Below are 15,685 nucleotides of genomic sequence, written 5' to 3' on the forward strand. Positions count from 1 at the left end.
ACAAACAGACATTATTTCTATTTCTGTAGATTTGCAACATTTTCCATAACCACCAAGTCATTTTTAAATATTACATCTACATCAGTGCTGCCTGCTTATAATGATGATTCAGAAAAATCCCACTTTCCTGGGAAATAAGTCCATGTTGACTTGGTTGCAGTATGGATAGGATGACTATAAATCCTATGGCTTTGGGGACAATTCCATGTCAAGTGGCACATTCTGCCAAACACGTCCCAGGCTGTGGCTTAGAAAATGCTCTATCTTAAACATGCACTGAGCCCGGGTCTTGTGCTTCTCCGTTAGTTGCCCTCAAGTGTCACCCCAGGGATTAGAGACTAACACAAGCACCATGAGGGGAGTGACAATCAATATACATGTGAATAATAAACTGTCACCATTTGGTACCAGGCAGGCCAGAAAAAGAATCCATCTGAACCATCACCCAGTAGCCACGCTTTGGTTTGGTGGGCTAGCCTTCACAGTGAGATGATAGGAGGAACAAGAAAATCACGGCAAGAATGATTCTTTCAAACTCAAAGGACACCAGTACTCTTTATTTGCTCAGGCAAATTTTATGAATACATATGGTTTAAATTCTTAGTGTAGAAAAGTGTATCAAGTTAACTTAAACATATATAATTACTTGCCAAATTTTAGAGGAGGCTTGGGACCGTACAAAATTACTTAGCTCAACCACTATTGCACAACAGGAGATTGGGGCACAGAAAAGCTTGATAACTCGCCGGATCCAAATTCCTTTGTCTTGGCTGGAACAACAACCCATATACTTCAGTCCTTAGTCTTGGGCTTTTTCCACTATAATCACTGCCCCTATCCTTGGATCATGGGCCATGTAAGATTCTTTCAGATGAAAGCAGTAGTGACAACAACAACCACCTGTATCGAACTGGTTGAAGAAAACAAAGAGAATGTGCGGCTCTCAGGACAAGATAGTCCCAGGAGAGCTCTGCCTTGAGGTGCAGCTGGATTTGGGGGCCTAAACCTCTCCATGGGGCTGGGTTACTCCAGCTCTGTTCGGCTCTATTCTGAGGCTCTGTGGATTACATGGCTGCCAGCAGCTTTGGGCCTTCATCCTCCCAGTTCTGACTTCGGGGGAAAATGAGCATGCTTTTTTTTCAACAGACTGCATCTCATTGGTTCTGATTGGATCCAGCGCCGTCTACAAAAAGTCACCATGGCCAGAAGAAGGTGCTATTCTGATTAGTCAGGCATGAATCCCATGCCCGCCCCAGAGTGCAGAGTCTACCCCATCTGAAAGGCTTGGCCTGGGAGTGGACATTAGGATGCTTTTCCCAGAAAAGGGGGAAATAGACAGCACCTGTCTGAACAAGAACTCCCACTATAGGCCCGAAGGAAAAGTTTCCCCTCTAACCTACTCTCTCAGTAAATCCATCCCTATCCTGCACTTCTAACTATAAATCCGTTTGGGGTCTCTGTCCAGTAACTTTTGTTTCCTCTTGCATAACTCATTTAAAAGTTTTAGAAGGTAAATAGTAAAAGAAATCTAATGGAATTTTCCCTGCTGGGTTTAAGGCTTGCTTGGGACCCGTGATCTCTCTTTCCCTTCCTATTTCTCCCTCTTAAGATGGGACTGTCTGTCCTAGGCCTGGCCCACCACTGTGTTTTGGGAGAACATGACTTGTCTGGTTTCATCGGTTCACAGATGGAGAGAGATTTTGCCATGGGATGAATCACACACTAGGTCTCATCTATAGCTGATTTAAATGATTTAGATGATGGGACTTGGGACTTGGAGTGGAGGACAGATGAGATTTGGGACTTAGAGTCAATGCTGAAATTGTTAAGATGGTTGGGGCTATTGGGATGGGGTAAATGTGTTTTGCACATTGGAAGGAAATCAACTTTGGGAGGCCAGAGGGCAGACAGTTATGGGCTGCATTGTGTGTCCCAAAAAGATACATTGAAGTCCTAACCCTTGGTACCTATGAATGTGACCTTATTTGAAAATAGGATATTTGTAGATTAAAACAGGTTATACCAGGTTAGGGTTGGCCCTAATCGGATATGAATGGTGTCCTTGTAAGACGAGGGAATGTGGACACTGGCAGATACAGAAGGAAGACGCTGTGTGAAGATGGAAGAAGAGATTAGAGTGATGCTGCCACCAGCCAAGGAGTGCCGGGGGCTGGCAGAAGCTGGAAGCAGCAAGGACAGATCCTCCTTTAGACGCTTCGGAGGGAGCATGGCCCTGCTGACACATTAATCTCAAACTTCCAGCCTCCAGAACTATGAGAGAGTAAATTTCTGGTATTTAAAGCCATCTAGTTTACAAACTTTGTTATGGCAAACCTAGAAAAGGAATACAGATTCAAGTCTGGCAAATAGTTACCAATAGCTATTTGTTGGATTGAATGGCGATTAAAACCTAAGAAACACAGAAGAGCAATAAAAGGCCCCTTAGGGCACTAAAATGATATCAAAATTGCTCTTCCCCCAGGAAACATCCATGCAAAAGATTCTTCAGACAATGAGAATGATAAGAAATATGAAATAAAGTATAATAAACAATGCAACTATTTTAAAATGCACTCTTGAAAGATAGTAAGTTACATAGAATCAGTTTTAGAAATAACTTTCCTATTTTTACCTTTTTACGATTATTGCAATAATTGGAGGAATTAGTACAGTAAAATCCTCTAGTAACGTCCTCAACAAGCCCATTCTGCCGGATGGTGCGGCAGATTCATAAACGCTTCTCCATCATTAGCTGCTGAACAGAAGGAAGCCTGTGAAGGTTGTGTCATCGTCCTCATCGGCAAACAAGCCATTGAACCTCTCTCCTCCTGTCACCTGCATCCACACCTCGTCCCCGAGCTTCAGCTGCAGGACAATGCCACCAGAGGCCTGGTCCTCTGAGCTCATATAACCATCCGTGGTGTGCAGTATTTTCGCCCCATTTTTGACCAAAGATACCTGGACATTCCTGGAGAAGACAGTGATGTGGTAGGTGAAGTAATAGACCCCGGCGACGTGGCACGTGAATTTCCCCGTGGCTATGTCGTAATGGTTGAATTCATTATAGAGGATCTTGTCGAACTTGATGGGTACATCTGAAGACGGGAACTTGCTCAGCACTGTGAGCCCCACCGTGAAAGCGCTTTTGGGCAAGACTGGAGTCTCACCAATTTTCCCTTTTTCTCCTCGATCGCCTTTCCACCCTCGTATTCCCCGGACTCCCGGCTCGCCCTGGGGCCCCACGGGTCCAGCTTCTCCCTTGGGACCGGGCTTTCCAATGGGGCCCACGGGGCCAGGTAAACCGATTGGGCCCAAAGGGCCGGTGTTGCCCCTTTGGCCCTCTTGGCCAGGGGGGCCCACCTCCCCTTTACCCCCCTTCTGCCCTGGAGGGCCGGTCTCTCCTTGGAGGCCCTTCTCTCCCATGGGACCAACCAAGCCCTTTGGCCCGTGTTTTCCTGGGGGCCCTCTGGAGCCTTGATCCCCTTTGATGCCTTTTGCTTCAACGTTTCCATCTGCTCCTATTAGAGAAAGAGTGAATAAAGAGATGGTTTGTGAAACATTCCCTTGTGAACAACTTTGGTTTTTCTATTACTGCACATACAAATGAAATGCAAAGTAGCTCACAGGTTCAGTGTATGCCCAGGGGTTGGAATTCATTTACTCTCAAATCTCACACACACACACACACACACACACACACACCCCAATTTAGTTGACTCCTGTCTACTAAATCCGAATCAAGGCTCACATGAGAAATTACAACCCTTTACCACCTAAGTCCACCTGTTGGCTCCTCAGTCATGCCAATGCTGAGGGAAAGCGCGCTGCAGGCAGGGGCAACTGCAGAAGGCAGGTTAATAGACACTCAACCCTGGTCGTGTGATGCCCCCTACAAACCTCCTCACCGGAGTGAACACAAGATCAAGAGCGAGAGTGGAGAGTGGCACTCCTTGCTCTCTGCTGCCCAGCCCAGCCAGCCTGTCCACCTGCCAGTTACATCGCACAGCTCGTCATTCTACACAGGCGCTCGACGCTCCCGATCCTTCCACGCGGACTGGAGAGCAGGGGTTGCCCGTGCGGATTCTGGGGGTAAATGCCAGACTCCGTCCTGTCTCCCCCACTTCCCTACATGGGATGCCAGGCAAAGCCCGTGAGCCTCCCATGCCCCTGCTCCCTCATCTAGAGAATCGGGATAATCCTACCAGCTGGTGTAGACAGCTGTTGCAGTAAGTACATAAAAAGCACAACACATGAACGGCACAAAGGGCTACACGTGTTTGCTGCGCTGTCTCCCTCCCTGTCAGCTGTAGGAGTCCTCCCTTCCCCTCGGGGGCCACCTCCTCCATGCAGTGTCTCCAGACGCACCGAGTGACGGTTCAGTCTCACTCCTCAGTGCTCACGCACCAATGCAGGGCTCACAAACCAGGGCCCATGGCCCAGGGCCAGCCTCCTGCCTACTTCTGCGTAACCCGCAAGCAGAATGGTTTACATGTTTAAATGGTCACATGTACGTTTCCATGTGTCATGGAAATTCAAATTTCAGCGGTCGCGCACAGTCTCACCGGAACACAGTCACACCTATTTAGGCAGCATCTCCGGCTGCTTTTCATTACAGTGGCAGAGTCGGGCAGCAGCGACAGAGACCACGTGGCCCGGAAAGCCAAGAATATTTACTATCAGCCCTTTACAGAAAGGGTTTGCCAATCCCTGAACTGATCCCTGCTTCTGGAGGGCAAGAACTGCGTTGCCTTTATCGCTGGAACGTACTCAGCACCTCGTAAAGGACTTGTCCGTAGGAAGCACTTAGTTATTGTTAAATCCTGGATAGCTCAGAATTAGAGCAGGGTAACTTCTGACCTCGTTCTCCTTTGTCTCCACTCACTCCGTCCTTCCCTGGGCTGCCGGGATGTCCTGGTTCTCCTAGGTGGAAAAGAAGAAAACGGGCAAGAACTGACATGAGCGCCACCTCTGACATTGTCTCTCCCGGCCGAGGCCTGCGGAAGTGCGCCGGGCGTCAGGGGCGCCGGTGGGTTGGTGGGTTTCGCACTCTGTTGCTTTCCCAGCACTCTTGAGAGTGCAAGGTCTGCTGGCCTCCTACGACAACACAGCTGACTATGATTTTGAGACACTCACTGTCAGAGATGGAAGGGAGGTTCTGGAAGGATCTCTCTAGCACCTGAGAGTGGTGGTAAATGCCACTGATCAAATCGGCAGGGGAGCCCCCTGGGACTTCAGGGGAGTGAGGTTCCACTGACCACACACAAGTCCTCGTGCTCGGTACAGGCCGCCCTGAGCTCCAACTTTGTGGGGTGCACGTCAGCAGGTAGGAGGTGGCTCTGGCCATGGCATAGAAGAACTCACTAGGCCACGTGTCACCTCAGACTCTGGCCTCTCCCAGAGCAGCAGAGACCCCCATACTTCAGCCCCACTGACCCAGCTGTGGGGTGACAGGAGCAGGCTGGGCCAACTTGTAGGTCCCGAGAGAGGACTGACGCAGGCAGATTATGACTCGGGCATCATAAGAGCTGGTCTCCCAGTGGGCCCTGGGGACTGTGGGGCCTCTAAGTGGGTCATCCCGACATCTAGCCCTCCTCGTGTCGGTCCTCTCCTGTGCTCTGCCCAGGCACCCGGCACAGACCCTGGCATGGCGCAGGCCCTCGGGGAGTGTTTGCTGGGCGGCCGGGTGACTGGGTGGAAGAGGTGTGAGTGGACGGGAGGAAGACTCCACAGATGATGAATGAATGCATGAACGAGATAAAAGGAAGGAAGGGATGGGGGAAGGGCAGCTGACGCAGCCAGGTGGTAAGTACCTGCATCCCCCTTGTCACCCTTGGCTCCATCTCGTCCATCTCTTCCAGGCAGACCATTGTGACCAGGATTCCCAGGGACGCCAGGGTGCCCTTGCCTGCATGTGTCCTGTGTGTTTATGTTCCCAGGGCAGATGCCAATGGCAAGCAGGAGCCAGCAGATCCTCATGGTTCAGATGGCAGACTCTCAACTGAAAGAGGGAAACAGAAACCGAAAGGAGAAGACCTTGTTGCTGGTGCCATGGACACAGCCTCTGATCCTTGCAGTGGGAAGTGGATGGGCTGTCCCCTGCCACAGACCCGCACCTGCTCAGACCTGGACAGAATGGTCAGGGCCGGGGGACGGGGCAACCCGGTAGCAGACCAAGCTGGTTACATCAGAAGCCCATTGTCCTTGGAAGGTAACACATGTGATCAAGACCACTCTTAATGGTGAACAATCAATAAGAAAGCCAAGTTTAAGGTCAGGATACTCTTCCATTTACCATTTTACCTAGAAGAGAATGCTTACTTGTCTTCCAGGACTGTTGTAAAGACCAACTCTGATCACGAAGTGCAGGGGAAGCACATTATGAATAGTAAAGCAAACATAGAATTACCATCTGATCTAGCAATTCCCCTCCTAGGCACACACCCCCAAAAGGAATTGAAAGTGGGGACTTGAACAGAGCTCCGGTGTTCAGAGCAGCATTATTCACAACAGCAACCCAAGTGCCCACTAGTGGATGAATGGATGAATAACAAGTGCTATAGCTACACAATGGAATATTATTCAGCCTTTAAAAGGAAGGAAATTCTGACACATGCCACGACATGAATGGACCTTAAGGATATTATGCTAAGTTAAAGAAGCCAGTCACAAAATGACAGAGCTGTATGATTTCATTTATATGAGGTTTCTAAAGTAGTCAAACTCACAGAAAAAGTCGGATGGTGGCTGCCAAGGGCTGGGGAGAGGTGGACAGGGGAGTTGTTTAATGTGTACTGAGTTGCAGGCTGGGAAGATGGAAAGGTCTGGAGATGGACAGTGCTGACGGCTGCACAACATGAATGTATTCAATGCCACCGAGCTGTACACTTAAAATGGTTAAACTGGTAAATTTTATGTTATATATATTTTAACAACATTAAAAAAATAGAATTTTAAAAAATAGTGAAGCATTCCAAGCAGCCCTACTATGTTTAGATGTATTCCTTAAGGTCTTGTTTTTATGGAAGGCACCGTGGAGAAGGGCGCGCACACACGTGTGCACACACATGCACACACAGAAGTCCCCACAGTGTGGGAGAAGTGCACTTTCAAGTCCTTCCCTTTACAAACACTGCCCCTCAACTGCACTGATTAATTTGTGTTCTAACCTCAGGGGCTGAGACAGCGCTTGGGCAGGGTTCCAGACAGAGGGAGTAGCATATGCAAGACCTCGAAGGAATAGGAATATGAAACTTGGACTGTAGGACCCACATCTCATTAAGGGGTACGTAGCACTGTGTCCTCTCATCCATGGCACCTGTCATGTGGAGGTTACACATTTGTTGATATAATTATAGGATTAAAACGCTAGGTCCCCACCTGCCTTTAGTTTCTTCATTAATGTATTGCTGGTACTCAATATTTAGCCTGGAAAAGTAGGCTGACCAAACACTGGTCGAATGGAATGAGCATATCATGGTAGATATCTTAGGGCTTAAGAAACAAACTGAAACATAAAAGCATGGGTTGGTGTAACTGGGCAGTATCCAGACCCTCACATAACATCAATGGCCCTGTAATCTGACAGCCCTTTGGAAAGTTAAAGAACAAAAGACATCTATATCCTTGACCCATCCCTAACATCCTCCTTAAGAATCCAAAATTTGTGTGCCAAAGATATTAACTGCAGCATTATCTATAATAGTGAAACAATGCACACTACATAATGTGTAACAACAGGGAGAGGTTGGGCGAGTAGAATAGTATGTAACTGCTAAAATAATTATGAAGGTCATATAGAAATGTGTAAAAGATATGTGTTGTGCTGAATTTTTAAAAAATAGACCAAAATGCCATGCATATTATGAATGTACCTATGTATATCTGCATATTGACAAAAAACTAGAACTGAAAATATGCAAATGAATATGGTTACTGTAGAATGGTGGGGTTATGGGAGTTTTTCCTTTTTTAAAAAAATGCCTTTTTACAGTGTTATACAAATATTTCTAGAAATATACCTTTTAAAGTCAGCGCGATTCCTTGTCTTCCAAAGGGCTATATCACCATCTGGTGGAAATCTCACAGGGTGCAGTCTAACGCAAATAGAGTATTTTTGGAAGAGGAAGTACAGATGTTTCCCTTTGAAGTCACAAACTCACTCCATTTCAGGAAACTGAGATTTGTTAGAAACAAATTCCATGAATAATCTACACCAGCCTCCTTTGTTTAACTCAGAAGTGGCTGGTAGCCATCAAACCTAAATGCCACCAACCAACCTTTGTTGAGGGTTCTATAATTTTCCTTTCCAACTTTTCAAAATGTGCAGTACAACAATTATTCCAGCAATAAAAAGATCCCAAGATCATAAAGGTGTCAAGTGAGGACAAGCTCCATTTTGTTCTCCAGCTAGGGAAGAGCAAGCATGAAAGCAAACATGTATCCTTCTGTGATTCTTTCACTAGTTCTGCAAGCTCCATGCAGGCGCAGAGTCTGTCTAGCTTGCTCAGAGAGCATGGAAACCCTTCCACAAATGATTCTAATTATCCGAGCACACTTTGTTTCCAAATAAGTAGCGGCACTTCCAAAGTTGTGGCACTTTCTAATAAGAAAATCTGGAAGGCTTACACCTCAGTGTAGAACACTGAGGTTTTGCACTAGGACTATACTAGAAATTATATTAATGTTATTTTGAAAAATAAAAAATAATATTTGTGCCTCTCACAAAGCTATGAGTTGGACTCTCAGTTGTGTTAGTTCAACCACAGTTAGCCCCTCAACTTTTAAGTCCTATGTCTGGTCTTTCTGCAGAATGAACTAGAGCTGGGACCCCCTCCTGCTTCCCACCTTCCCTCCCTCACTCTTCTCTCACCTGGATTCCTGCCACCCCAAGCCCACGTGTTCTCCATACCATGCCAAGATGAGTGATCACTTAGTAGATACCAACCTGGGTTAGCGCTTTCTGAAGATAGTGACTGCATCTTTCCACTTCCTTGTTTTCAGTACCTCAAGTCAAATGTTTGTTGAATGAATGAATGAATGAATGAATGCAAGGAATATTATCCTGGTCCTAACTGCGTGTGGCTCATCACTTGGGGAGGTGGCTGGGTATCAAATCTGACCCTTGTGAATGCTTTTGGTGAAGATCGCTCGTTATCTGCAACACCCCTTCTCACCTTCTTCCATGGTAATAGAAATTTTAGCTCGGCACCTAGCTGCCTACAATAGACTATACCTCCCAGCCTCCCTTGCAGCCTGGATATAACTATGAAACTAGATTATGAGCTGTGGGAATGAGTAAAAGTGATGTGTTCAGTTGTGGACCAGACCTTAAAGAGAAAGGGTGTGGCCTTCCTAGGCTCTTTCCCCCTTCCTGTGTCTGGTGTGCACAGGGTGGGGTCTGGCTTGGATTCCTCCAAGGAGGGCAACAGTTGGGGATAGAAAAATCCTGGTCTTGGATGACTTCACAGACCAGACCTTCCCTCCCAGCCCAGCTTTGACATGGAAGCATGGGAGAGAAATATACTGCTAACTTGTTTAAGCCACTAGTTTGGGGGGTCTCTGTGACACACAGCTAGGCCCACATCCTGACTAATGCAAGGCACCCACCGCCCAAGGTGAGGCTGTGCAACGGAAGTGAGGAAGGCTTGCAGGCATCTGTCGTCAGCCCAGGGGGCAGAGCTGCTGAGGACTCACTGGACATCCAACGCTTCAGGTAACATATTTAAAAACTGACAGTAGTCACTGCCTTAGATAGATCAAGACAATCACTGTGAATGCACAGAGAACAGATGCAAACATTCTGCAGAATGTCAGGATCTCAAGTCTGACACACTCACTTGGGAGGGGCAAAGGGACACAGACCGCAAATGACTTTGGAGTTAATGTTGTTTTGTCCCAAATAAAATAGGTTCTTACTTAAGTTAGCTTCTTATTTCTGGGTCGCTCTCCTATGCTTTACCTGTATTTCTCCTTTACTGCTGAATCTGTTGATAAAGGGTCACCCGGTGCCCTCCTGATTAATTTTCTCCAAGGACATCATGTCCCTAAGTCACAGCCAAGGTTAAGGGTTACCACTCTTCAGGAATCTTATTTCCCCAAATATTAGGATTTAATATAGACCTGCCAGAAACCCAGGGCTCCAAATCACTGAGCCTTGGATTCCTTGTGCATAAAATGCAAAGGATGAACAAACGCCCTCCTACATTTGACAGTCTAAGAATCCAAATGTCTCTAAGTTGTCTTCATTGAATATATTTTCTTCCACATGCTGTAGATATTGTACACTTTATGTATTTCTTCTTCAGTATATATTGAGGGGTTTTGTACTATGCTGTGTAAATTAGCATAGCTATAAATATAAAAATGTACACATTGCAATCTGTGCAAAATAATCCATAAGCTTCTCTAGGAAACTCTCTAAAATGGTCTGTTGTTCTTGTTATTTATTCTATGGTTTTTATTCCTCCTCCCAGCCAGTTTGCAGAGTTCTGGCAGAAGAATTCAAAAATCTGCATTTATGTCCTGTTTAGCCTCTTCCTCAAGTGTGAATTTGGGAACCGGCTTATCCCGACCCCAAACTCTATAGACATCTGACTATTTTGCAAGCAATTAACCAGGATTATCCAACACTAATAATACAAGAGCTGTTTTAGGACCCACGTGCCTCAAATTGAATGTAAAGAAATCCTTTCCCAATGCACTTACCTGAACCCCAGGGCTGCAGGCCGTACCCAGGTGCTGTGCAAACCAGGAATCAAGGGCAAACTAAATAAAATCATGCCTTCCTGCCATACAATTCTCTGGTGGATATATCTGCAAAATAGCAGGAAGGGGAGGGAACAGAGGAAGGCCCACGATGTCTTGGAAGAGCTTCAAGAATTACAGCAAAATTGAGTCAGGTAGCATCTTCTACCAGTGCCACTTAATTTAGAAAACTTAGTTCCTTTTTAATCAAATGAGAGAACTCAAGGTGTTCTCTCAAGTGGAGTCTGGAGGAAGGAGGCCCCAAGGCAGGTTTCTTTCTCACAGTGATTTTTGTGCCTTGCCGGCAGTTTCTCAGCTGACCTTAGGGCAATTATGGCCGATAGGACAAAACTGGACAGTGACAATGGTCAGGTCTTATCTGGATCCTGGAACCTTGGAACTGCTGTCACTGAATCAGATTTTCAAACTTCTGTGTACGTAATTCCTTTTGATTTTAGGCATTTGTGTACATCACAATTTAGTGCCGCTTCCCTTTTCGCACACCCCCGCCACCTGTCACTGAGAAGAACATGGTGCAACCATTTGTTCAACGCCCTGTTAATCATGGTTCTCGACTTTTCCTCCTAAGTGTCTATTAACATTTATCTAAAACTTAAAAATAGCCTCAAGAGGGTAAATGTACCCAAGGCTTTCCCCCAGGTGCAGAGGAGACCCGAGTTGGGTGCTAGAGGCCACAGGGGAAACGGAGCCCCCCTGGGCAGAGCTGACCCCCGACCCCCTACTTACTCTCACTCTGCCTCAATTTCCTCATCAGTACAGCGGCCAAAACAATGCCGAGGGCCCAGGGTGGTGGGAGGATTCAAACAGATGGCATAAACTGAGCCGAGATCTGGTTTCTCGTGGCCATCCCACTGCCCGCTCGGCCTCGGGTCCTAAACCCACCGACCCGTCTAGTCCCTGCGTAGCAGGTGGGCTCTGGGCGGCAGTGGCTGGCCGCCCCTCCCACCCACGCGCTCTCATCTCCGACCCCCTCCGTCCCAGGCATCTCCCCACCCCCTTCCCCTGCCTGTTCCACCATCTGGGCCGCCCTGACCCCCCGCCCCCGCCTCTGGCTCCACGGGTTCCCAGCCCTGACCTCGCTCCTGAGCTCCGCACTGCCTTCAACTACCCTCCGAGGGGCAGCCACCCGGAGCCCCGGTCCCGGTCCCCACCCCTCCGTGCCACTTGTTTCTGTCTGTGGCACTCCCGTCCCCTCACGCCCCACCACCGAGCTCGCAGCCAGTGTCACCGACCTGCCACTGGTGGGGACCTGCCCTGACCGCCGGCATCTCTCCCACCTTGTGCTCCTGGCTGGGCCGCGTCCCTAAGGTGCCTCCTGCCTCCGGGGCCAGCTCCCAGACAGGCACGGTGGCCGCAGCACTGCTGGCCTGTGCCCACTCCCATTCCAGCCACACGGAGACTCCACCAGGGGGCCTGGCTTTGCGACACCCCCAAACCCGGTGGGACCATCCACCCCCAGGATCCTGCTGGGGCCTGGGGTCCTGTGTGAAGCCAACCTAGGAGGTGGGACCCCTGGCCTGGATCCTCACGGGAGGCAAAGACTCAATTCTCTGAAGCTACATGGTTCATCACACCATCACGTGTGTGTCTCCTTTGGACAATTCACACATTCTGGCTCAGTCTCTCCAGGGCACAGAGTGAGTGGCTAATGTCCATGGGTCCATCGTCCTCACAACTCTTCCATAAGAAAATGTCACTGCACGCTCTTTATTTCCACTCCTTCCTGTACATGGTGCCATTTTGAAGCATCCTTTGGGTTCTGGGTGCTCGGCTTCTGCCCCAGGGGAGCCATCGGCCCCACCTTGGTCCAGCACCAGGAGGGGCAGCAGATTGCTGTGGAAGTAGGTGGATGTTAGGAATAAACAAAAAGTGGGAGTAGCAGCTTGGCAAGCTTTATAGGAACCCTTTTCTGATTAGTCACAGCAAACAATGGGCTGTTGACTTAGCTTTTCTGAGCTGTTAATTAGAGAAGGAAATTCTTACCCACCCCACCCGCAAGGGTGAGTCCAGGCCCACCAGCACACCTCCCGTGGGAGGGGGCCTGTTAGCAGCTGTGGCCTCCAAGGACACAAACAGAACATGTGTCCTGTTCACCTGCTCTCCGTCACTCCTTGCAGAAGCTGCAGCCACCAAGTAGGGCTCACTTCTAGTGTCACTTGTATCAATCTTACTCCAACATCTGGTCTAGTGACGTCTTTCAGGTCAAGCAGCCTTCCAGGTTTCCCTCAGAGCCTTCTTTCTCCCACACCTCCCTGGTGGTTTGAGGGAGCTCATGATGGATGAATTGTTGCTGCAAAGAAGGCTACAATGTCAGGGCAGGAGAGCATCTGCAAACCCCAGAAACTCTCCTGGCACTCACTTGCTACTTCTTTCTTTGAAATCTATCTTATTTTGCTACTCAAATGCATTGCGAGAACCAGTTTGGCAAATTAATTTTAATATCCAGATACAAAACAACAAATATAGATTCACAGCATTTACAAGAAATCATTCAAATAACATTGTAAATATATATATTTTTTTTTTACAAAAAACTTCATTCAACAAAAATACATATCAAGTTAAAGCAATCTTGTACACCATACTTCAGCTGTCAACAGCTAATTCATCAGTTCGGAAGCCGTCGCTTGACTTATACAGAAAACATCACCTTGATGTTGATGAGTTAAAAGGTTGCCAAAAGCCTTGCAAAGTAGGTAAGCGAGTCATACACAATGGATGTTAATATTTACAAAAAGGACCAATTATTAAATTACAGAATCAGTTCAAAGTATTTTCTAAGCACAAAATGTCAATGCCTATGAGATGACTAAAGGCAACAATGAAAAGTATGCTACAGCTGGGTGAACTTACACCAAATAGTGAAGTTTCTGCTTTTTTCCCTTCAATACCAGCTAGTTTCCACTTATTTTTTTCAAAGCCTTTTGAACTCCACTTTAATTGCATTCTGGAAACAACAACCGTTAGCCAAGGGAAATTTTAACAGAGAGAACAATTTGTAGGTTAAACTTATTATAGGGAAAACTGGTCTGCTAGCAGTTTAACCTAGAAATTTGTGTCCAGCATCGCTGGCCTGTGAGGCACTGAAAGGACAGGGCCCTGTCCTGTTTCTCTCCTCCTTGATGAAAGAACAGTGCAGAAATACATCCCCTAACTCCATGTAATCAGGCTGTTCTCTTCTGGCGAGGAAACTACGTTGATTTGTATTGAGGAACAGGAATTTAGGTATGCAGAGATTTCTGGATCTCTGGCTTTTACAAAAGATTTATATTATAAACCAAATTTTGAATTAAATGTACCTCTGCTTTGTGTCTAGGTAACAGCAATGTAGGATGCAGGGATTTCCTGAACAGGCATGGTGTCAGTCTTCATCTGGATTAAGTATAAAAAGGCACGACAATATTTAGAAATAGCATTAGATGGTACTGAAATGTTTTCAACTACAAAATCAGATCTACCAGTCGGAAACAAAAATCAGATCTAATGAAAGCAAACTATGCAGATGGTGCCCCAGGAAAGCTGACAATTTGCTGCCACCCTTGTTTGCAGGCCAAAGACAAAGAATGACATTGCTCCAGGAATTTGCAAATATTCTACTTTATGGTTGGTTATAATCTATTGCAGGGCTGTCATACATTTTAGGTGTGATCAAAATTGAGAAGGTTGCTTTTGACCCAAGGCTATTTCAACTGTCTTTCAACAAAATTGACAAATTCTGAAACAAAAGAATAGGTGAAATTTGCCAAAATGTTATGTCACCTTCTTTTTTGGCCTACCCATATTATGTAATGTAAGGTTAAAAAGAGAGAAAGATAGGAAGGAATAAGATTCCCAGTGAAATTCACACACGATCCACTTAGGAGGCTTTTTGTTGTTTCTTTCTTCTTTCCAAGTGGAACATGTGACTTAAATCAAGAAGGAAGTTTGGCAAGCCAAAAATGAGAATTCAAGCCAAAAATTGAGCCTTCCATTCTTTGAAGAACTCAGGTATTTGGTAATAAAACCCAAGCTAGACATACACATTTTCAAGAAGTCAAAGGATGTTCTACCCTTTAAAAAACACATGAGCAGTTTTCAAAATGACCTGAAAACCGAAGTAGGACCTACTTGTTCAGATATTTGATCGAGTGATTCTCACACTACATAAAACCAACAGGGACAAACCCTGGGACTTGAAGTGAACCTGACTTAACAAAAACACATCCTGGTATTTGTGATTCTATGTGAGGAAGTCCATGGAGGTAGGTGGCAACCGGAAGTTAGGGCTCAGCTGGGAAATAAATTAGCACTGGTCAAAAAATTTAAAGCATTTCTTCATTGTCCATGAGTGAGTATTAGGAAATGGAAGCCCTAACAGTGACTCTTCAATTAAATCCTCACTGAAAATGTAACATAAGCAAAAGATTCTCTTTACTTCCTTAAAGCAATTCTTATATTACATAAGAAAATTGTTCAAAATTGCTGTACATACAAACAACTCTGTGTAGCACAGGGACCTCCACAGCTATTGCTGAGGTGTCCGGGAAAAGCACATTAAGTATAGTTTCCAAAATATATCATTGTATTTTGTTAGTAAAAAGGTCAGTTATATAAACACAACTAAAGCTGAAATGTCTATTCAAGAAGTAAACGCACACATACCCAGTGACACGCCATAGCACCTCCCAAGAGTGCTCCTCCCAGAGCAACTGCTATCTCAGGACACGCAGTGTGACCATCCACAGAAGCAACCCCGGGGCTACTGGCTGCAGGGCATCACCATGCTTCAGCACTGCTGCCTACAGGCAAGCATGCCAAGGCACAGAGTAGGGTCCTGAACAGTCATGTTTTCTTGATGTGTGATGTCGCCCCCTCAAGGCATAGCTCTGGATGTGGGGGAAGGCTGGAGAGAATGGAGGAACACACACCTGGAGACTGGAGA

The 15,685-nt window shown here is 46.5% G+C and overlaps 1 protein-coding gene across 1 annotated transcript; it reads right to left on the reverse strand.

Moving 5' to 3' along the window:
* Positions 1-2,748: 2,748 nt before the first annotated feature.
* LOC123648857 (complement C1q and tumor necrosis factor-related protein 9A) lies at positions 2,749-5,978 on the reverse strand. Its single transcript, XM_045566743.1, has 3 exons — positions 5,811-5,978; positions 4,858-4,920; positions 2,749-3,518 (listed from the first exon to the last, which is right to left on the reverse strand). The coding sequence occupies exons 1-3, from the start codon at positions 5,974-5,976 to the stop codon at positions 2,749-2,751; spliced, it is 999 nt and encodes a 332-aa protein (XP_045422699.1). The 5' UTR covers positions 5,977-5,978.
* Between the last annotated feature and the right edge of the window lie 9,707 nt (positions 5,979-15,685).

This window comes from Lemur catta, chromosome 13 (assembly GCF_020740605.2).
Source record: "Lemur catta isolate mLemCat1 chromosome 13, mLemCat1.pri, whole genome shotgun sequence".
Lineage (NCBI taxonomy): Eukaryota > Metazoa > Chordata > Mammalia > Primates > Lemuridae > Lemur > Lemur catta.

Coding starts and splice junctions, on each gene's coding strand:
- LOC123648857 (XM_045566743.1), bottom strand. CDS start 5,976: ATGAGGATCTGCTGGCTCCTGCTTGCCATTGGCATCTGCCCTGGGAAC. Junction 4,921..5,810: donor GGGTGACAAGGGGGATGCAG/GTACTTACCACC, acceptor TTTTCCACCTAG/GAGAACCAGGACATCCCGGC. Junction 3,519..4,857: donor TGGAGACAAAGGAGAACGAG/GTCAGAAGTTAC, acceptor TTTCTCTAATAG/GAGCAGATGGAAACGTTGAA.